General features: G+C 41.8%; 2 protein-coding genes across 2 annotated transcripts in view; one reads left to right on the top strand and one right to left on the bottom strand.

Moving 5' to 3' along the window:
- Positions 1–638: 638 nt before the first annotated feature.
- Positions 639–12948, top strand: ino80b (INO80 complex subunit B). The gene is made up of 5 exons (XM_072256587.1): positions 639–747; positions 1809–1998; positions 4160–4266; positions 4838–5010; positions 10365–12948. The coding sequence occupies exons 1-5, from the start codon at positions 714–716 to the stop codon at positions 10821–10823; spliced, it is 963 nt and encodes a 320-aa protein (XP_072112688.1). The 5' UTR covers positions 639–713; the 3' UTR covers positions 10824–12948.
- A 1073-nt stretch (positions 12949–14021) lies between these two features.
- The window catches only part of nelfa (negative elongation factor complex member A), a 48220-nt gene continuing 39718 nt past the window's right edge, over positions 14022–22523 (bottom strand). The window contains exon 11 of the mRNA XM_072256582.1: positions 14022–16439. Within this exon, the coding sequence (XP_072112683.1) occupies positions 16255–16439 (185 nt within the window). The 3' untranslated portion in view covers positions 14022–16254. The remainder of the gene's footprint in view (positions 16440–22523) is intronic.

The following is a 22523-nucleotide window of genomic DNA, read 5'->3' as shown; positions in this document are numbered from 1 at the left end:
ACTTGCAATAATGGGAAAAAACATTATAAGATGGGTTTTAATCAGAGCTCTGATTTTAACCAAAGCCCGATCTGTCATCTGGAACTACCTGTCCTGAATGCAGAAGAACTTTCAAAGCCAAGATTGGACTCATAAGCCACTTGAGAGCCCATCAGTAGATCAACAGGACGAAGACCATCATCCCCGACCTCGAGGGATCGCCACGACGACGACGAATCAGAGCTCCAGTTCTAAAGTTTAAAGCTAGAGCACGGACAGCCAGATCAGTGAAAGTTCTGTGACCAGCATTGGACCCAAACGCCGGTCCCGCAGTTCCTCCCTAATTACTGTCTGTCAACCTGAAGGGGTCTGTTTATTCCGAACAAGGTTCTCACTTTCTTACAAATGCTGCCCGACCTGCTGAATATTTCCAGCGATTTCTGTCTGTTTTAAGTTTCCAACATCTGCAGTTTTTCCACACGTTTATTCTTATTGGTTTCTATTCGTATAACAATCTTGTAAGTTATTATGTATTTTATAATTATCCCCTGATGCTGGCTGCCCTTCGTGAAGAACTCCACCCCGCGGACTGCAGGGTATCAGAGAGGAGGGAGAGTAGGAACCTTCGTCACAGCTCTGGCTGCACGCCGGATGTTGTTTCCCGTTACTCCGGAAGGGACCTTCTTCTCCTAGTGGGTTTTTTTACGTTTTCAGCAATTGAGCGACTGGTGAAGATGGGGAAGAAGAAAGAAGTGATGGCGGAGAGAGGTCAGGGAGAGGGACTCGGATGGAGGGCCTGGGTTACTTCTCCAGGGAGGGCAGTGTGGGTCGTGGCCCCCCGGTTACCTGTCTTCTGGTTGAGGACGAAGCCTGCGGCTCTGGGTCAGGACCCGTTTGTTGCCTCTCCGGGAATTCAGGCGCGGGATCACTTTCCCTCACTCCCGAGGCCGGGGGCTGCAAATCTGGGGCCAGTAAATCCAAGCTGTCGTTTCCAACCTGGGGCCGCAGTTGTTGGGCAAGGGTGCAAGCGTGAGAGTGGGGACAGTTCCTTCTCATCGTCTCAGTTTTAAGGCATTCAGTCCCCGATAATCCGACGCTGAGAATCCCTCTTGGAAAGTGCCCCACTCTGGAATCGATGCAGTATTCGTAGTGTTGGATGCACTGAAACTGTTTGCCTTGGGAACAACATAGAGCAGTAAAGCACAGAAACAGGCCCTTTGGTCCACAACGCCTGTACCAAACATGATGCCAAATCAAACTATATCTCTTCTGCCTTTCGTTTTGGACCACTCAGCCTCTCCACACTTTTCCCTATCACAGTTAATTATTATTTCAACTCCTTGTGCTTCATTCTTTAAAAAAAAACTTCTAAAAAGTGTCAGCATCTTTTTTTCAAAAGTTTAGAAAATCTAATAAAAAAGCATGCTTTATATAGTGCTTTGAACAATATACAATTGCACTTTGACCTTAAACCCTTAAACTTTGTAGCAAGTATTGTGGAAGGATGGACACTTGCCATATGTCAGATAGAGTTGTTAAAAGTGGCAAGTGATTTTTGTGTGTGTGTGTATATATATATTTTTCCAATATCCTGTACAGAGGGAAATGGGATCTGTGAGCACTTGGCATATGTCTCGAGTTGCAACAAGCCACCAGTTAATTTACTGTAAAAACTCAAAGATAGTTCGTAGTCATAAAATTAAACATTTTGAAGTAAACTCTGCTTAATTGTTATGTATATATTTTTCATTATTGGATGTGACCTTGCCTCTGGCCTAGGGTTCTGTGGTCAGTGGTCCTGACAACATGTTTTCTTTGGTATTTCACAGAAGGTGAAGCTGGTGGTCACGGTTCTCACAAGAAAAAACACAAGAAGCACAAGAAACACAAAAAGAAGCATCATCAGGCTGACGTGGGGCTGGGCTTCTCCTCTGAGACTCTGGAATCTGACTCTGGCACCGGGAAACCCCAGCTGAAGCTTAAAATAAAACTTGGTGGGCAGACCATGGGCACAAAGAGGTAACGTAGCTTCTGCCTTAAGTGACATGTCTTGAAAAGATTAGCTTTCAGCTCTGGAGGCCTGGGGTCAGGGGACTGTGTATGTGGGTGGGTGGGCAGGAAGGAGAGACAAGTTATTTTGCTGTGGTTATATTGTCACTTCTTGTGTTCTGTTTTGTTGTGCTCTGTGTTGTTCTGCTGAGCATGGTGAGCATGCTGTGTGGGTGCTGGAATGTGTGGCAACACTTGTGGGCTGCTCATTGCACATCCTTGGGGTTTTTTTTGGCTATTAACGCAAATAACACATTTCACTTGTGTTTCAATGTGCATGTGATAAATCTGAATCTTGAATTTTCATGTTGGCTATGGAATATTGCTCTTGTAAGAGAGGAAAATACATTTGCCCTTCATTATTCAAACTATATTCTTAACTACAAAGTGTAGTTTATCGCTTGGATCTGCTATAATGGCATTTTTGCTGCTTCTGGGTGTTGATGTAAAATCCTGCCAGTAAACACTTCAGTCAAGCAGTGAAAGGGGCCTAGTCAGTTAACTCTTAATACGTGTCCTGTGAGTGAACTATGGCTTTTCTCTTTGGAGATGAGGGGTGATTTGATAGAGTTATATGTGACAGTAAGAGGTGTAGATAGAATGGACAGTCAATGCCTTTTCCTGAGGTAAATCAGAAAAAAGGGCGAATACCAGAGGACATCCTTTTCAGATGAGTGGAGGAAAGTTTAGGAGGAGATGTAGAGGTAGGTTTTTACAGAGTAGTAAGTGTCCGGAACGTACTGCTGGTGTTGGTCGTAAAGGCTGACACATTAGGAGCATTTCAGAGACTTGGATGGGTACATGGATGACAGAAAATGGAGCTGTGTGGGAGAGAAGGGTACATTGATCGTGGAGTAGGTTAAAAGCTTGGAAGAACATTGTGGACCTGGACTGTTCTTTGTTAATTCAAAATTTAGATTTATTTTCAAAGTACATATACATCACTATATACAACTCTGGGATTCATTTTCTTATAGGCATTCACAGTAAATACAGGAAATCAATCGAATCAGTGAATGACCACACCCCAACAAACAACAAATGTGCAAAAGACAAACTATGCAAATACATAAATACATTAAAAACCAATAGATATTGAGAGCATGGGATGAGGAGTCCTTGAAGGTGAGTCCATAGGTTGTGGGAACAGTTCAGTGAGGGGGTGAGTGAAGATAAGTGAATTATGAAGTTAAATCTGGTTGTGTGCTGGCGCCACATAAGCCCTGAAATTGAGGTTCACTAATACTATCTGTGAGGTAATTGCTCCAGTTGATTTTGAATATCCAGCTTTGTGTGGTGAAGCACTTTCAAGTGACCTTCAAGGCAGAAGATCCAGCAATACAGTGCCTAATTCAAACAGTCAGAATGGATAATAAATGTAAATCAAACAAGCAAAAATCTGCAGATGCCGGAAATCCAAGCAACACACACACAATTCTGGAGGAACTCAACAGGCCAGGCAACATTTACGGAACAGAGTAAACAGTCGAAGATTTGGGCCGAGACCCTTCATCAAGACTCAGTCCCGAAATGTCGACTTTCCACTGATGCTGCCTGTCCAGTTGAGTTCCTTCAGCACCTTTAATAAATGTAAGTACTCATTCTGAGGAAACTGGGGAGGGGAGACACCACCCTGTGGCAAGATAGCCCACTTGGTCTGGGATCCTACCTGACTCTTTGTCAGACAGCTGTGATGGATTTCTGCATGTGCAGAGCTTTCTGCTCTAGTGCACTTGAAGCAGACAGCTTGGGCTGGAGGTGGCGTGTGGAAGAACAACTTTGCTGTTGGATATCTTGAAGCAACAGCCTGGAAACTGGTCACATGTTGTATCTAAAGGAAGGGAAAAGGGAAACGGCAGCAAAAAAAGTCTTAGTACCTATTTAATCCGTTGCCTCCCTGGTCTACTCATCTCTCCAAACTGCCATTCACCTCCCCGATTGTTCCCATTCTCCCCTCATCTACTGCAGCACTGGCAGCCTTTTGTGTTCATGCTCATCTCCCTCTAACAAACGTCTTCAATCCTTCCCACAGCTTTCCCCATCTGCCTCCATTCTCTCTTTGTGTTCATGATTATTGGTTTAAATGATAGATGATTAACCCTGTCTGTTATTTGTTGTGATTTGGTGTTAGTGTGCCACACTTCTCCTTGGCCTCTGAGCTGAAGCAGTCTCCATCTCCCCTGATGGTTGACGATGAACCAGATGAGGTGCCGTTGGACCAGTATCGGGCCTGGCTGGGTAAGTGTTCTTTCTCCTAATTACCTCTCAAGAATCATTTTGTTTCTCCTATTTCAGTCTTTGCCAGGCTTCTGAGGCACTTTGTATGGTGAGTTGCTAATGGATTTGTATAATTGTCGATAGTATTTTCTGCTCTTTAAGTGCTGATTTTGTCAGCGGTCTAAAACCATCTATCTAAATTGATATTGTTCAATTTGAGATCATTTAGTGGATGTGACCCTTTCATCATTATTCCCCATGCATTGTAGAGTTGTTGCTGTTGGCTTGTATTCACAGTGATAGTTAACTCAATATGAGCCCATGTTTGGAGAATTTCATGTAGATGGGCAAAACAGTTAGCATGGACAAGGTGAGCTAAAGGAACCATTTCTCTGCTGTACAGTTCTGACCATATCCATTAATTTATGATAAATCACAATTAGTGGTTCGCCTTTGCCACAGACTCCCTTTCTTTGAAACTAACAATGTGTGTGCCATTAATTTGCTGTTACAGTAAATATAAAATGGACAGGAAATGCAAAATGTTACACTGACAAAGTTGACCAAGTGACCCCTGTAAATATCTTTGCAGATGAGGAGAGCAACTTGGATCCATCTCCTCTTCCAGATATGGATTCAGAAAGTCTTCGGGAGCCCGAACAGGATGAAGAGCAGCGATGGCTGGATGCACTAGAAAAAGGGGAGTTGGACGATAATGGGGAGCTAAAGAAGGAGATCGATGAATCCCTGCTGACGGCTAGACAGGTGAGTGGGCTGTGTGGCTGCAATAATAATTAATAACAAATCCTATTATTGTGCAGATTGGCCAGCACGTTCAGTGAATTGAGGGATGCACTGTGAGCTTCCAGTCTCCCACACTTGCTGGTAGATTTACACCATGTCAATTTTTCATTCTCAACCTGTTGCAGTTGAAGTCAGAAGTTTACATACACCTTAACCAAATACATTTAAACTCAGTTTTTCACAATTCCTGACATTTAATCCGAGAAAACATTCCCTGGCTTAGCTCAGTTAGGATCACTACTTTATTTTAAGGATGTGAAACATCAGAATAATAGTAGAGAGAATGATTTATTTCAGCTTTGATTTCTTTCATCACATTCCCAGTGGGTCAGAAGTGTACATACACTTTGTTAGTATTTGGTAGCATTGCCCGTTAAGTTGTTTAACTTGGGTCAAACGTTTTGGGTGGCCTTTCACAAGCTTCTCACAATAAGTTGCTGGAATTTTGTTCCATTCCTCCAGACAGAACTGGTGTAACTGAGTCAAGTTTGTAGGCCTCCTTGCTCGCACATGCTTTTTCAGTTCTGCCCACAAAGTTTCTCTCGGATTGAGGTCAGGGCTCTGTGATTCCCACTCCAATACCATAGAACCATAGAAACTACAGCACGGAAAAAGGCCCTTTAGCCCTTCTTGGCTGTGCCGAACCATTTTCTGCCTAGTCCCACTGACCTGCACACGGACCATATCCCTCCATACACCTCCCATCCATATATCTGTCCAATTTATTCTTAAATGTTAAAAAAGAACCCGCATTTACCACCTCATCAGGCAGCTCATTCCATACTCCCACCACTCTCTGTGTGAAGAAGCCCCCCCTAATGTTCCCTTTAAACTTTTCCCCCCTCACCCTTAACCCATGTCCTCTGGTTTTTTTTCTCCCCTTGCCTCAGTGGAAAAAGCCTGCTTGCATTCACTCTATCTATACCCATCATAATTTTATATACCTCTATCAAATTTCCCCTCATTCTTCTACGCTCCAGGGAATAAAGTCCTAACCTATTCAACCTTTCTCTGTAACTGAGTTTCTCAAGTCCCGGCAACATCCTTGTAAACCTTCTCTGCACTCTTTCAACCTTATTTATATCCTTCCTGTAATTTGGTGACCAAAACTGAACACAATACTCCAGATTCGGCCTCACCCATGCCTTATACAACCTCATCATAACATTCCAGCTCTTATACTCAATACTTCGATTAATAAAGGCCAATGTACCAAAAGCTGTCTTTACGACGCTATCTACCTGTGACGACACTTTTAGGGAATTTTGTATCTGTATTCCCAGATCCCTCTGTTCCACTGCACTCCTCAGTGCCTTACCATTAACCCTGTATGTTCTACGTTGGTTTGTCCTTCCAACGTGCAATATCTCACACTTGTCTGTATTAAACTCCATCTGCCATTTTTCAGCCCATTTTTCCAGCTGGTCCAAGTCCCTCTGCAGGCTCTGAAAACCTTCCTCACTGTCTACTACACCTCCAATCTTTGTATCATCAGCAAACTTGCTGATCCAATTTACCACATTATCATCCAGATCATTGATATAGATGACAAATAACAATGGACCCAGCACTGATCCCTGTGACACACCACTAGTCACAGGCCTCCACTCAGAGAAGCAATTCTCTACCACCACTCTCTGGCTTCTTCCATCGAGCCAATGTCTAATCCAATTTACCACCTCTCCATGTATACCTAGCGACTGAATTTTCCTAACTAACCTCCCATGCGGGACCTTGTCAAAGGCCTTACTGAAGTCCATGTAGACAATATCCACTGCCTTCCCTTCATCCACTTTCCTGGTAACCTCCTTGAAAAACTCCAACAGATTGGTCAAACATGACCTACCACGCACAAAGCCATGTTGACTCTCCCTAATAAGCCCCTGTCTATCCAAATGCTTGTAGATTCTCTTAGTACTCCCTCCAATAGCTTACCTACTACTGACGTTAAACTCACCGGCCTATAATTTCCTGGATTACTTTTCGATCCTTTTTTAAACAACGGAACAACATGAGCCACTCTCCAATCCTCCGGCACTTCACCCGTAGACAGCGACATTTTAAATATTTCTGCCAGGGCCCCCGCAATTTCAACACTAGTCTCCTTCAAGGTCCAAGGGAACACTCTGTCAGGTCCCGGGGATTTATCCACTTTAACTTTCCTCAAGACAGCAAGCACCTCCTCCTTTTCAATCTGTACAGTTTCCATGGTCTCACTACTTGATTTCCTCAATTCCATAGATTTCATGCCAGCTTCCTTGGTAAATACAGACGCAAAAAACCTATTTAAGATCTCCCCCATTTCCTTTGGTTCCGCACAAAGCCGACCACTCTGATCTTCAAGAGGACCAATTTTATCCCTTACAATCCTTTTGCTCTTAATATACTTGTAAAAGCTCTTTGGATTATCCTTCACTTTGACTGCCAAGGCAACCTCATGTCTTCTTTTTGCCCTCCTGATTTCTTTCTTAAGTATTTTCTTGCACTTCTTATACTCCTCAAGCACCTGATTTACCCCGTTTCCTATACATTTCATACAACTCCCTCTTCTTCTTTATCAGAGTTGCAATATCCCTTGAGAACCAAGGTTCCTTATTCCTATTCAATTTGCCTTTAATCCTGACAGGAACATACAAACTCTGCACTCTCAAAATTTCCCCTTTGAAGGCTTCCCAGGTACCTTGACTTTGTTGTCCTTAAGCAATTTTGCCACAACTTTGGAGGTACGCTTGGGGTCATTGTCCATTTGGAAGACCCATTTGCGACCGAGTTTTAACTTCCTGGCTGATGTCTTGAGATGTTGCTTCAATGTATCCACATAATTTTCCTTCCTCATGATACCATCTATTTTGTGAAGTGCACCAGTCCCTCCTGCAGCAAGGCACCCCAACAACATGATGTTGCCACCCCCATACTTCAAGGTTGGGATGGAGTTCTTTGGCTTGCAAGCCTCACCCTTTTTCCTCCAAACATAACGATGGTCATTATGGCCAAACAGTTCAATTTTTGTTTCATCAGACCAGAGGACATTTCTCCAAAAAGTAAGATCTTTGTCCCCATGTGCACTTGCAAACTGTAGTCTGGCTTTTTTATGGCGGTTTTGGAGCAGTGGCTTCTTCCTTGCTGAGCAGCCTTTCAGGTTATGTCGATGTAGGACTCGTTTTACTGTGGATATAGATACTTGTCTGCCTGCTTCCTCCAGCATCTTCACAAGATCCTTTGCTGTTGTTGTGGGATTGATTTGCACCTTTCGCGCTAAAGTATGTTCATCTCTAGGAGACAGAATGCGTCTCCTTCCTGAGCGGTATGACGGCTGCGTGGTCCCATGGTGTTTATACTTGCATACTATTGTTTGTACATATGAACGTGGTACCTTCAGGCATTTAGAAATTGCTCTCAAGGATGAACTAGACTTGTGGAGGTCCACAATTTTTGTTTCTCTGAGGTCTTGGCTGATTTCTTTTAATTTTGTTTCTAAACTTCTGACCCACTGGAACTGTGATATAGTCAATTAAAAGTGAAATAACCTGTCTGTAAACAATTGTTGGAAAAATTACTTGTGTCATGCACAAAGTAGATGTCCTCAACATCTTGCCAAAACTATAGTTTGCTAATATGAAACCTGTGGAGTGGTTAAACAATGAGTTTTAATGACTTCAACCTAAGTGTATGTAAACTTCTGACTTCAACTGTATATTGGAAAAGTTTGAGATTTCTGCATTAATTACATATTGAATGCTTGACAAGTTACATTTGTGCAGAATCAAATATCGCTGTGATGATTGTACACTCTAGTATCAATTGTTTGGTGACAATAAATTAAAATTTTAAAAATTGATTAAAACCATAATTGTTTTTTTTATTGTTGTTTGGAAGCAATCAAAGACCTTCAATATGGCCTAATAGATGACAACATGGATTTCATAAAGACAAATTATGCCTGGAAGTAATATGATTGTACACTTTCGAGTAATACACAATGATATAATAACATCCTTTTGTGCCTCACTGGCATATTGAGCAGCAACCTTGCTGGTCCTTTAGTGTTTGTCTGTGTTACAGGCTGAGTTGCTTGCTTCTTTGTCGCTCAACCCAGCACAGATGGAAAACGTGCAAGGAGCCAGCCTGCTTCAAACCCAGGACAATTCACCCTGAGGTCCGGTGCAGATGCCACTACACCACCGGATGGCTATTACATAATGAGAGAATAATTTAAGTCCATTCACTTAAAGGGGTGTTGAGGGCTTGGATGCAAAATTGATGAATGGCAGAGTAACAGCTGGACATTTTTCAGCACGGTGCCAAGTGGATATTCCAGAGTTGGAAATCATGCCTTTGTGTTGTCCTAGTACAAATCTGAAGATGGCATGAACTTAGAAATATAGCAAATACTCAAGATAATAGTAAGAAGGATTCAGGTACATGGCAGGGTAAATATAATGCTATGAAGTGTAAAATGTAATCTGAAAGTTTGAGTGAGGAGAAAGGAAAATTTGAATCTAGGTGCAGGAACAGACGCCTGGAGTTTGTATGCACAAATCTTTGCAAATTGAAGAGGCTGTAGAAGTAAATACAATCTTTTTTTTTTAAATAACTGATCAAAAGTAAAACGAACCAAGAAGAAATACAAAACTACTTGTAAATCAGTTTGGCCCAAGGTGGACATTGTCACGTGCTGACCTGCTTGCATTTGGAGCATGCCAAGATCTTTGTGGTTCAGAGAAGAGTATGTTAAGTGCTTTTTAAAAGTATTATATGGCTGAAAGGAGAGGGCATGGTTTTAAGGTGCTTGGAGGAAAGTATAGAGCAGGAGTTCCCAATCTGAACTCCTTGCTTAATGCTATCGGTCCATGGCATTTTTTAAAAAAAGGTCAGGAACCCCTGGTACAGGGAACATCAGAGGTAGGTTCCAAGTTAAGTGGAAAATAAAGTTATAACGAGAATACAAGTTACAAAATGTTGTCCAATCACTTAACCTTCTCCAGTTAAGTTAAATGTGGAGGTGTGAGGTTATCCAGTTTGGTAGGTGGGAGGGAGAGACCACAGGATCAACTGTACGGAGGGATCTGGGTGTTCTCATGCATAGCAGCTCAGATTCATGTATAGTTAATAATTTGGAAGCAAATAGAATTAAGTAATTTTAAATATTTCAAAAATAACTAAAGCCTTGCTGCATCTGTATGGGATATTGAAAGTAAAGTACTCCTGCAATTGTATAGTTTTATGTCTTGTTTTTGAAGAATTTGAGAGGGCATAATCTGAAACAATGACAAGATACAACTCCAGTTGTATAATAAATCCTCTTATTCATGCAGCGTGCCTTGCTACACAAGCAGCAAAGCCAGCCGCTCCTGGAGTTACCCATGGGCTATAAGGTGAAGGAGATGACTGAGGAAATGATGGTGAAACGGGCCGAGCGTGCTCGAAAGAGGCGTCTGCAGGCTGCCAAGAAAGCGGAGGACAGCAAAAACCAAACGATTGAGCGGCTAACGAAAACAAATAAGGCAAAAGTGAAAACATTACGGGACAGAAGGACCAAGGGAATGCATTGTCCAATGATTAGGTACTCCAGTAGCGCCATGGGGATTACTGTGTCCTTTCCACATGGATGTCCTGCCCCACTCCCAGCACTCTCGATGCCTGTACCAATGCCAATTACCTGCGGGGTTCAGGGTTGCTCAAACTTCAAGAAATACTGTTGTTCAAAAACTGGATTACCCCTCTGCAGCCTTGAGTGCTACAAAAAGAACTTGATGATCCAAGGGTTGGCGTGATGAGAGTGGAGCTACCAGAGTTGGTTCCAAAGTAATACTGGAGGACAGACCCCAGAAAGCTGCTACCTGTGGACTGGTTGACTTAACCAAGAATGATGCCAGTTAGCAGTGGGTGGAATGCTAATGGAGAAAGTTAAAAGGTGGTTCTGTAGTGAAAAGATCTGATGTGCCCTGGTTGATGCCTCTTGTGATAACAATTTGGATCATATGGTTTTTGTCAAAAGATGTTTGTCACCTTAGTGGTGGGATTGATGCATCAAAGGCATTTGACTGCTAGTTACTGAGTGAGTGGCATTGATTAGGAAAAATATTTACCATGTTGGGTCCCTCTGCAAGAATTCTGACTTGAAATGATAGTCAGATCCAGTCCTTTTTCCCTTGCCTCAAACATTTTTTTTTTGTATTTGTTTCTCTTCTGAATATTCTGAATTAAAATAGTTATCTAAACTTGAGGGGCAGCACTTGTACCAGTGGATTTAGGCTGACCAAACTGGACAGATTGGCACTCAGCATTAATTTCAGTTGTAGTTTCATGGATGAGTGATGTTCCCTTTATTAGGGTCTTAACTTCATGTTGAGACCCTGTGGCTTATGGACATGCAGCTTTTGCTAAAATCAGCTTTCCAGTTGGTCTACTAGCCAACTACTCCACTGTGCCCTTCAATACAACTCATCCATGCCAACCAGGTTGGCTACCTGAGCAAGTCCTATTTGGCACTTTTCTGAGCTAGATTTATCCAAGTAACTTTAAAATGTAAATTGTACCTGCCTTTACCACTTCTGCTGGCAGCTTGTTTCATATGCCTACCACCCTCTAGAAAGTTTCCCCTTTGACCTTAAATCTATGCTCTCTAGTCTTGACTTCCTTGCCTATTCACCCCTCCTGTGTTTCTGGGGGTAGGGGGAAAGCCCCAACCTATACAACCTCTTCATAACTCAAGCCCTCTTGTCCTAGTGTCATTCTTGTGAATTTTTTGTAACCCTAATAGATTAAAACATTCTTCCTTTAGTATGACTATGAAAACTGCACAGTATTCTAGGAGTGGTATCAATAACATACTGTACAGTTGGAATGTTCCAACTCCCGTACTCAATACCCTGATTAATGAAGACAAGCATACTAAATGCCTACCTCTGCCACCACTTAAGGAAACTTGGTACTTGGATCCCCATGTCTCTTCTACAACACTCAACAGAACATTTACTTGCAAATCCTGCCCTGAGTTAACTCTTCAAAATACAACATCGAGCTTGTTAGAATTAAATTCTATCTGCTGTTCCTTGGCTCCTTTTTCCTCAGTTGATCTGGATCCTGTTGTAATCTTGGATAACCTTCTGTACTGTCTACTAACCACTAATACTGGTGTCATTCACAATCTTGCCAACCACATTTTTCTTCCAAGTTGTTAATATAAGATGGTGGACGCAGCACCAATCCTGGCAATACACCCCAGGGCTCAAATCTGATAAACAACTCTCTGCTACCTTCTACAAACACATTTGGCTAGCTCATCCTCAATCATGTATGATCTAACTTTCCAGACCAGACTTGCTAAGCAAAAGCAGTTGTCAAATCAAATCTCAAACTCCCTTGTAGCAACTTGCACATTAAATGATTTCTGAATTCCTTACTAATTTCTGTACTCTTGTTTTAAACTTCACTTCCCTGTAAAAAATATCCATAACAAGCCTTTGCATTGAATTCCTGTTGATAAATTTTATCAAGTTGTGGCTTTTGTAGACAAAACTAATCCTGACTGTTACACCCTACTGTTCTGGTATGTCCTTTTATGATGAATAGCTGTTTGGCCTAATGAGTCCATGTCTGTGCAATAGCATTTTGCTGTTCATCTAATACCCATCAACTTCACCTGATTCTCCTAACTAGGGTGATTTATTGGCCAATTAAACTACCAATAAAAGGGTCTTTTAACCCATAAAAGGGAACCTGGACAAATGCACAATCACGATTTGCAAACTCCAGAGATGATATTGAACCAGGGATGCTAAGAAAAAGTACTTGTCCTCAATGTGGAATTGTGCCCCATACATCATCTTGGTATTACCACTAAGTTAACAGATTTGAAAGAGGAGCAACACACATCAAAGTTGCTGGTGAACGCAGCAGGCCAGGCAGCATCTCTAGGAAGAGGTACAGTCGACGTTTCAGGCCGAGACCCTTTGTCAGGACTAACTGAAGGAAGAGCTAGTAAGAGATTTGAAAGTTGGAGGGGGAGGGGGAGGGGGAGATCCAAAATGATAGGAGAAGACAGGAGGGGGAGGGATGGAGCCAAGAGCTGGACAGGTGATTGGCAAAGGGGACATGAGAGGGTCATGGGACAGGAGGTCCGGGAAGAAAGACAAGGGGGGTGGGGGGGAACCCAGAGGATGGGCAAGGGGTATAGTCAGAGGGACAGAGGGAGAAAAAGGAGAGTGAGAGAAAGAATGTGTGTATAGAAATAAATAACGGATCGGGTACGAGGGGGAGGTGGGGCACTAGTGGAAGCCAGAGAAGTCGATGTTCGTGCCATCAGGTTGGAGGCTACCCAGACAGAATATAAGATATTGTTCCTCCAACCTGAGGGTGGCTTCATCTTTACAGTAGAGGAGGCTGTGGATAGACATGTCCTTTTTCTCCCTTTGTCCCTCTGACTATACCCCTTGCCCGTCCTCTGGGTTCCCCCCTCCCACTGTCTTTCTCCCTGGACCTCCTGTCCCATGATCCTCTCATGTCCCCTTTGCCAATCACCTGTCTAGCTCTTGGCTCCATCCCTCCCCCTCCCACTTTCAAATCTTTTACTAACTCTTCCTTCAGTTAGCCCTGACGAAGGGTCTCGGCCTGAAACGTCGACTGTACCTCTTCCTAGAGATGCTGCCTGGTCTGCTGCGTTCACCAGCAACTTTGATGTGCGTTGCTTGAATTTCCAGCATCTGCAGAATTCCTGTTGTTTGCGTTTTTAAAAAGATTTTGAAAGAGGGTATGTTATTTCAAACAAAACCCCAGCTGGAAACTTCAACCTAAAATGTTAACTTTCTCTTGACAGGTGCATGGTCTGAGCATTTCTAACAATGTTTTCAGGTTTAAAGCATCCTCAGTTTAAGGTTTTAATATCTTGCTGTTTACAGTTTCCTTGGGCATATGCCATATTTGGTCTCCCAAGTCTAAGGAGTAGACAATCTAATTTTTACTATAGTCCACCTTCACAATCTTTATTAAAGCCAATTTTATCTTAAGTACATTCTGCTAGATAACATTGACAATCTTTTAGTATTATACTTGCCAGCCTCTTTGACCTTTTGGTAATACAGCTATTAAAAGCAACTGAATATTGAAATGTCAATTTCAAATTCCTGCAAAATTGAACTTGACAGCATCCTTAAACAATTTTCCTTCAATTATAAATCTTGATTTTATTTCCAATTCCTAGGCCAGTAGGGACATCTCACTTCAAATTCAGACAAGTCAGGAATTTGAAATTTTATCTAAAAAAAAAATTACCACTTGAACTGTCCGTACGTATAAAACCACATTCATGAACCACATTTAAAAAGCTTATCCAAATTATTTCTAGACCACCTCCATTGCAAAACGCATAATTTTCTACAGTCTTTTTTAAAAAAGATGGTTGGCAGAAGGTCTATGTAACATTAAACTACCCACTAATGATCAGTTTTGAATCTATTTAAAATGAGTAACTACAACACAATAGGCTAATGGCCAGGAAGTGCCAATGGTTACAAATACTCATAATTATGACAAATTATCGTGCAGATGCTCTGGTCTAGTCTTAAAAAATATTCCTCACCTAGATTTATAGAATACAAAAGTCTTCTGATCTATTTGAAATCAAGCAGGGAATTTTTAAAAAATAAAACATCCTGAATTTAACACTTATTTCAACTGCTATTTAAATGTTTACAGTTAGATAATAATGACACATACATACTTATGGAGATTGATTTGCCATTTTCTAAGAACCAGAGTGACATCAACTTGTCACAAATGGCTTTCCTATCCTCCCTCCTTCCTTTATATACTTTTGTCCCCTAAACATTTGAGGAAACTCTTGTCAAACCGCATCAAATTTGTGTGGAATTACAAGTCATAATAGAATCCTAAAAATCCATTTGGATCTCAGCATAAACAGTGAGAGGCAGTGGATCTAGGCAAGTAAAAGATGTGAAATACTGTGCTGGCTACACACTGCTAATGACCATTGAGGTGCATACATTTGTGCAGACAGATTTGATTAGGTTATGCTTGCTATAGTGGAAAATGTCAATTTGCCAAAGGATCAAAAGAAAACACTCAGTCAGATAGTTTTAAGTTAAATAACAGCCAAAAATGGGGAAAACTGAAATCCACAGAATTAACAATATTGGACTGCAATTTTTTTTGCCCTATTAAGGTTCAAATACAAAAGGTGACCAACTTGAGGCAGCTTTAAAAAAACCTTTTTTACCGCCATTGCATAGCCAGTTGAACCTGCCTTGCACTTTCTACTTTCCTACCCCACCACCCTGGACAGTAACTGCATTGTTTTGGCTGTCTGACAATATGTAATACCAATTAATGACTGTAACTCTTCAAGTTAGCTATGCAATTCTGAATTTAATACCAAATGCTACAAAATATGAAGAACCAATAATGATATCCAGGCACCAGTTACAATGTAATTTTATTGTGCTTACTACTGTATGCTCAGTAAAAGCACAGTCGTTCCTTAAGCACTGACAGTTCAACCAGCTGCCTAAACACAGGAAAACCAACTATTATGGCTGTGGAGTTTTTCGACTGCACTTATGCTTCCATAAAAAATTATTTTACATCTTACACTGTATGACAGCACATGAGCAAGAAACCTAGAATCTTTACAACTGTACAAAAAATAGAAAATTGTTAAATCATGCTGCTTTTACAACAAAATAATTTACAAAACTGACGATGAGAGTTCGCAAAGGCACCAGATACCAGGAAGCCTGGCTTTCCAATGCTCTCCAGTTCAAACCCCTCTGCTAAAAGTGAACCAAATCAAGGCTGCTAAATGATTGTCCCATGGAATTTCCGAAAATGACAAGACAAACAACTCAAGGTTGGGACCACATGGTTCTCCTTTCAGCTGTAACACAAGGTTCCACATGCTATTCATAAAGCAAGGAGTTTCATGCTGGAGCTGCTGCTGTTGAAAGTTTGGACCTTTTTTTTGAGAAAAGACATTTATACCACAGGATATAAAACACTGAATGCAGTAAAGCACTTCTCTATTGTCTCATATCACTCTTAGGTGGCTGTGAATTCTGCATCACAATGTAAGTGTTTTCTGCAAGTGTTTTGGAACCTTCTGAAAATACAATCATCAAAGCTCAGGTCAGTGGTAATCAGGGTAACAACATTGGATTTGGTCCACAAGTTCTTGGTTCTGTAGAATCCTCAGGACACATTTGTGATAGGCTTGTACTTCTTCAGTCTGGTCCATTGCCCTGTGGCATAGTTCATTTCAAAGACAGTGTCCACCAACATTGTGGTGCTGCCTGTACCATCTGCCTTCGGGAGAACTTCTGTATGTTCACTCAGTTTGATCTGAATGATATCACCCTGCTCTGGACATGGGTTTTCTGTAAGAATAAAATGTCAGTTAAACACACAGGAAATTAAAAGCAGACAATGCGATTAAACAAAAATAGCCCCAGTAATAGGAAGGCCATTCAACTTTCACCTTGTTTTATAGCCACGTTTCATCCACCTTGCTTAAATGCTGTAAGGAAGATGTCCATGTGTAATAATGTGAAAGCCTTTATTTTCCAAAATTTAAAACTTCCTTCCGTTATTTTGATCAGATGGCCCAAGCCTGTTCATTGCCATCATTTATAAAGCATACCAAAAGTGAAAGTGTTGTGTAACTTGGTCAAATGTAGTTAATTCACCTGGCTTGTCTTTTGGACATATTTAAGTTACAGTATGTTTACTTTCAAGGGAAAAATTGTGCAAAACAAATCCTGGACACAAATTCAGACCTCATGGTGGTTATTCAGCACATCCAAGTTGTAGCTAAAGATAACATTTTTAATTGATGATAGGAAATGGTCGTTTGTTAAGCTAGTAGATAAAATCAACCACATAGCTTAATGTCCAAACTCTAGTAATTTATGAACTTTTCAGTCAAAAAGCTGATATACTAGATTCTAGCATTGTTTCTAAATGCAGAGATCCTTTCCAATTTTCCACGGAGAAAATCAACACCAGGGCCTTCTAAACTGATTCCTACCAGTGGCCTAAGAGCTGTTCTGATATAATGGGTATGATCTTCACCAAACAACAACTTCAACAGCTGTAGTGGCACTACAGATTTGTTATACTTGCGTGATGTGCCTTCACTCCTGTAATAATTGCTCCAAAAGTCAAGAATGATTGATATGTCTTCAGTCCTTTATTAGCAATTAGCAAACATACAATCTTGAAGCGATGAAATTTAAGCTATGCATAATTGAGCGTTATTGAGCTGTCAGCAAAAGATATGACAGCTACCAGCCCCAGTACTAATTGAAACGGATGAGGACAAAGCACAAATACATAAGTAAACCCTATGCTTTTACCATGTCTCCACCCACATGACTAGTTACGATAATAAACACAACCACAGAATACAGTGCAGGCAGAGTTCTGATGCACGACTCCTACAACAGCATTACAACGACATAGGTAGAACAAGGGAGGAGGTTCTGAAAAAATACAGGGAGTTGGGAAGGAAGCGGAGAAGCAGGATCTCAAGGGTAGTCATCTTGGGATTACTACCTGTGCCACGTGACAGTGAGGATAGGAATAGAATGAAGTGGCAGATAAATGCATGGCTGAAGAATTGGAGCAGGGGGCTGGGACTCAGATTTCTGGATAATTGGGACCTCTTCTGGAGCAGGTGTGACCTGGACAAAAGGGACGGTTTGCACTTGAATCCGAGGGGTCCAATATTCTTGAAGGCAGGTTTACTAAAACAGTTGGGAGTGGTTTAAACTAATATGGGAAGGGGATGGGAACCAGCAGATTTAAAAGTGGATGATAGGTGTAATATGAATGTAAGGAAGGACAGGCCAATGATTGGGTACAAATACAGGACAGAAGGTGCTGTATTTAAATGTGCAAAACATTCATAATAAGGTGGACAAACTTGTGGCGCAATTAGAGATTGGTCAGTATGACATTGTGTGCATCACTGAGTCTTGGCTGAAAGAAGGCCATAGTTGGGAGCTTAACATCAAAGGATATATTTTGTATCGAAAGGACAGGCAGGAAGGCAATAGACGGTGGTGTGGCTCTGTTGTTAAGAGATGAAATTACATCTTTAGAAAGAAGTGACATAGGGTCAGAGAATGTTGAATCTTTGTGGGTGGAGTTAAGAAACTGCAAGAGTAAAAAAAATTATGGGAATCATGTATAGGCCTCCAAATAGCAGCCAAGATGTAGGATTAAGACTGCAAAGGGAGATGGAAAAGGCATGTAATAAGGATAATGACATAATTGTAATGGAGGGCTTCGATATGCAAGGGGATTGGGAAGATCAGATTGGTGTCAGGTCACAAGAGAGGCATGTTGTTGAATGCCTATGAGATGGCTTTTTAGAGCAGCTTATGCTTCAGCCTACTTGGGGAAAAGTTTTCTTAGATTGGGTGTTATGTAATAACCCAGATCTCATTTGGGAGCTTAATATAAAGGAACCCTTAGGAGGCAGTGATCACAATATGATTGAATTCATACTGCAATTTGAGAGGGGGAAAGAGAAGTCACATGTATCAGTATCACAATGGAATAAAGGGAATTACAGGCGCGAGAGAGGAGCTTGCCCAGGTGGATTGGAGAGGGGTTGCTGGCAGTGATAACGACAGAGCACAGATAGCTGAAGTTTCTGGCAATAGTTCACAAGGCGCAGGTTAGACATGTCCCACTGAAGAAGTTGTTCTCAAATGGCAGGGCTAGGCAACCATGGCCGACAAGGGAAGTTAAGGACTGCATAAAAGCCATATAAGGGCATATAAGGTAGCAAAAGTGAGTAGGAAGTTGGATGATTGGGAAGCTTTTAAAATCAACAAAAGGCAACTAAAAAGCTTTAAGAAGGGAAAAGATGAAATATGAGGGCAAACTAGCCAATAATATAAAGCAGGATACTAATTTTTTTTCAGTTATATAAAGAATAAAAGGGCAGTGAGAGTTGATATTGGATTATAGGAAAATGATGCTGGTGAGGTAGTAATGGGGGGGACAAAGAAGTGGCAGATGAACTTAATGGGTACTTTGCATCAGTCTTCACTGCAGAAGACACCAGCACTGCCAGAGGTCCATGAGTGTCAGGGAGCAAGAGTGAGTGCCACTGCTATTACAAAGGAAATAGTGCTAGGCAAACTCAAAGGTCTTACGGTGGATAAGTCTTCTGGACCAGATGGACTACATCCCAGAGATTGCTTAAGAGATAACGGATGCAATGGTCATGATCCCTCAAGAATCACTTGATTCTGGCATGGTCCCGGAGGAAAGGAAGATTGCAAATGTCACTTCACTCTTTAAAGGGAGGAAGGCAAAAGAAAGTTATAAGTCAGTTAGCCTAACCTCAGTGGTTGGGAAAGTATTAGAGTCTATTATTCAGGATGAGGTTTCTGTTTACTTGGAAACCAATGATAAAATAAGTCAAAGTCAGCATGGTTTCTGTAAAGGGCAATTTTGCCTAACAAATCTGTTAAGTTCTTAGAGGAAGTAACAAGCAGAGTGGACAAAGGAGAGGCAGTGTATGTCATTTACTTGGATTTTCTGAAGCCATCTGATAAGGTGTCACACATGACGCTGCTTAACAAGATAAAATCCTATGGCATTACAAGAAAGATACTGGCATGGATAGAGGAGTGGCTGATAGGAAGGAGGCAGCAAGTGGGAATAAAGGGGCCTTTTCTGGTTGGCTGCCAGTGATTAGTGGGGTTCCTCAGGTGTCTGTATTGGGATCACTACTTTTCATATTTTTTGTCAGTGATTTGGATAATGGAATTGATGGCTTTATGACAAAGTTCACAGATGCTATTTATCAGATGGTAGGACCACAACATATTAGGGAGGCTAATCGCAGGGAAGGCTGCTCAAGTATCTCACAGTTCTTTTCAGCAGAGCCACATCACAGTACAAGGAAAGTTTGCAAAAGAAATAGAAAAGCTATTTGCATTAGAAACATAGAAAATAGGTGCAGGAGTAGGCCATTCAGCCCTTCAAGCCTGCACCGCCATTTATTATGATCATGGCTGATCATCCAACTCAGAAACCTGTACCAGCCTTCCCTCCATACCCCCTGATCCCTTTAGCCACAAGGGCCATATCTAACTCCCTCTTAAATATAGCCAATGAACTGGCCTCAACTGTTTCCTGTGGCAGAGAATTCCACAGATTCACCACTCTCTTTGTGAAGAAGTTTTTCCTCATCTCGGTCCTAAAAGGCTTCCCCTTTATCTTCAAACTGTGACCCCTCGTTCTGGACTTCCCCAACATCGGGAACAATCCTCCTGCATCTAGCCTGTCCAATCCCTTTAGGATTTTATATGTTTCAATCAGATCCCCCCTCAATCTTCTAAATTCCAATGAGTATAAGCCTAGTTCATCCAGTCTTTCATCATATGAAAGTCCTGCCATCCCAGGAATCAATCTGGTGAACCTTCTTTGTACTCCCTCTATGGCAAGGGTGTCTTTCCTCAGATTAGGGGACCAAAACTGCACACAATACTCCAGGTGTGGTCTCACCAAGGCCTTGTACAACTGCAGTAGTACCTCCCTGCTCCTGTGCTTGAATCCTCTTGCTATAAATGCCAGCATACCATTCGCCTTTTTCACTGCCTGCTGTATCTCCATGCCCACTTTCAATGACTGGTGTATAATGACACCCAGGTCTCGTTGCACCTCCCCTTTTCCTAATCAGCCACCATTCAGATAATAATCTGTTTTCCTGTTTTTGCCACCAAAGTGGATAACTTCACATTTATCCACATTAAATTGCATCTGCCATGAATTTGCCCACTCACCTAACCTATCCAAATCACCCTGCATCCTCTTAGCATCCTCCTCACAGCTAACACTGCCGCCCAGCTTCGAGTCATCCGCAGACTTGGAGATGCTGCATTTAATTCCCTTATCCAAGTCATTAAGATATATTGTAAACAACTGGGGTCCCAGCACTGAGCCTTGCGGTAGCCCACTAGTCACTGCCTGCCATTCTGAAAAGGTCTCGTTTATTCCCACTCTGCTTCCTGTCTGCCAACCAATTCTCTATCCACATCAATACCTTACCCCCAATACCGTGTGCTTCAAGTTTGCACACTAATCTCCTGTGTGGGACCTTGTCAAAAGCCTTTTGAAAATCCAAATATACCACATCCACTGGTTCTCCCCTATCCACTCTACTAGTTACATCCTCAAAAAATTCTATGAGATTCGTCAGACATGATTTTCCTTTCACAAATCCATGCTGACTTTGCCCGATGATTTCACTGCTTTCCAAATGTGCTGTTATCACATCTTTGATAACTGACTTTAGCATTGAGATTGCCAACAAAATACTCAACAAGGAATATACATATATATGTTGCCTGCGTTTCATCTCCTAAGTTACAGAGAAAGGTTGAACAAGTTAGGTCTTCATTCTTTGGAGCGTAGAAGGTTGAGGGGGGACTTGATAAAGGTGTTTAAAATTATGAAGGGGATTGACAAGAGTTGACGTGGATAGGTTTTTTCCATTGAGAGTGGGGAAGATTCAAACAGGACATGAGTTGAGAGTTAAAGGACAAAAGTTTAGGGGTTGCATGAGGGGAAACTTCTTTACTCAGAGAGCGGTAGCTGTGTGGAACGAGCTTCCAGCAGAAGTGGTTGAGGCAGGTTCGATGTTGTCATTCAAAGTTAAATTGGATAGATATATGGACAGGAAAGGAATGGAGGGTTATGGGCTGAGTGCAGGTCGGTGGGACTAGGTGAGAGTAAGAGTACGGCACGGACTAGAAGGGCCATGATGGCCTGTTTCTGTGCTGTAATTGTTATATGGTTATATGATACATAGAGAGGTGGAGAGGTAGGTAGTGCTGAGGAAGCAATGTGATTGCAGCCGTACCTAAACAAATTGGAAGAATGGGCAAAAAAGTGGCAGATGGAATACAGTGCCGGGAAATGTATGACAGTGCATTTTGGTAAAAAGAACAGTTGTGCAGACTATTATCTAAATGGGAGAAAATTCAAACATCAGAGGGGCAGAGGGACTTAGGGGTTCTTGTACAAGACTCCCAGAAGGTTAAGTTACAGATTGAGTCTGTGGTAAAGAAAGCAAATGCAATGTTTGTGTTTATTTTAAGGGGAATAGAATATAAAAGCAAGGAGATAATGCTGAGACTTTATAAGACACAAGTCAGGCCACACCTGGAGTCTTGTCAACAGTTTTAGGGCCCCACATCTCAGGAAGGATGTATTGTCATTGGAGAGAGTCCAGAGGAGGTTCATGAGGATGATCCAGGAATGAAAGGGTTAATATACGAGAAGCATTTGGCAACTTTTGGCCTGTACTCACTGGAATTTAGAAGAATGAGGAGGGATCTCATTGAAACCTACTGAACATTGAAAAGACCAGAAAGGGTGGATGTTTCCTATGGTGAGGGTATCCAGAACCAGAGGGCACAGCCTCAAAATTGAGGGGG

Source organism: Mobula birostris, chromosome 4, assembly GCF_030028105.1.
Source record: "Mobula birostris isolate sMobBir1 chromosome 4, sMobBir1.hap1, whole genome shotgun sequence".
Lineage (NCBI taxonomy): Eukaryota > Metazoa > Chordata > Chondrichthyes > Myliobatiformes > Myliobatidae > Mobula > Mobula birostris.
Note: the sequence above shows the minus strand (reverse complement) of the source record. Positions and strands in the feature narration are given on the sequence as shown.

Coding starts and splice junctions, on each gene's coding strand:
- ino80b (XM_072256587.1), top strand. CDS start 714: ATGGGGAAGAAGAAAGAAGTGATGGCGGAGAGAG. Junction 1,999..4,159: donor CAGACCATGGGCACAAAGAG/GTAACGTAGCTT, acceptor ATTTGGTGTTAG/TGTGCCACACTTCTCCTTGG. Junction 4,267..4,837: donor CCAGTATCGGGCCTGGCTGG/GTAAGTGTTCTT, acceptor ATATCTTTGCAG/ATGAGGAGAGCAACTTGGAT.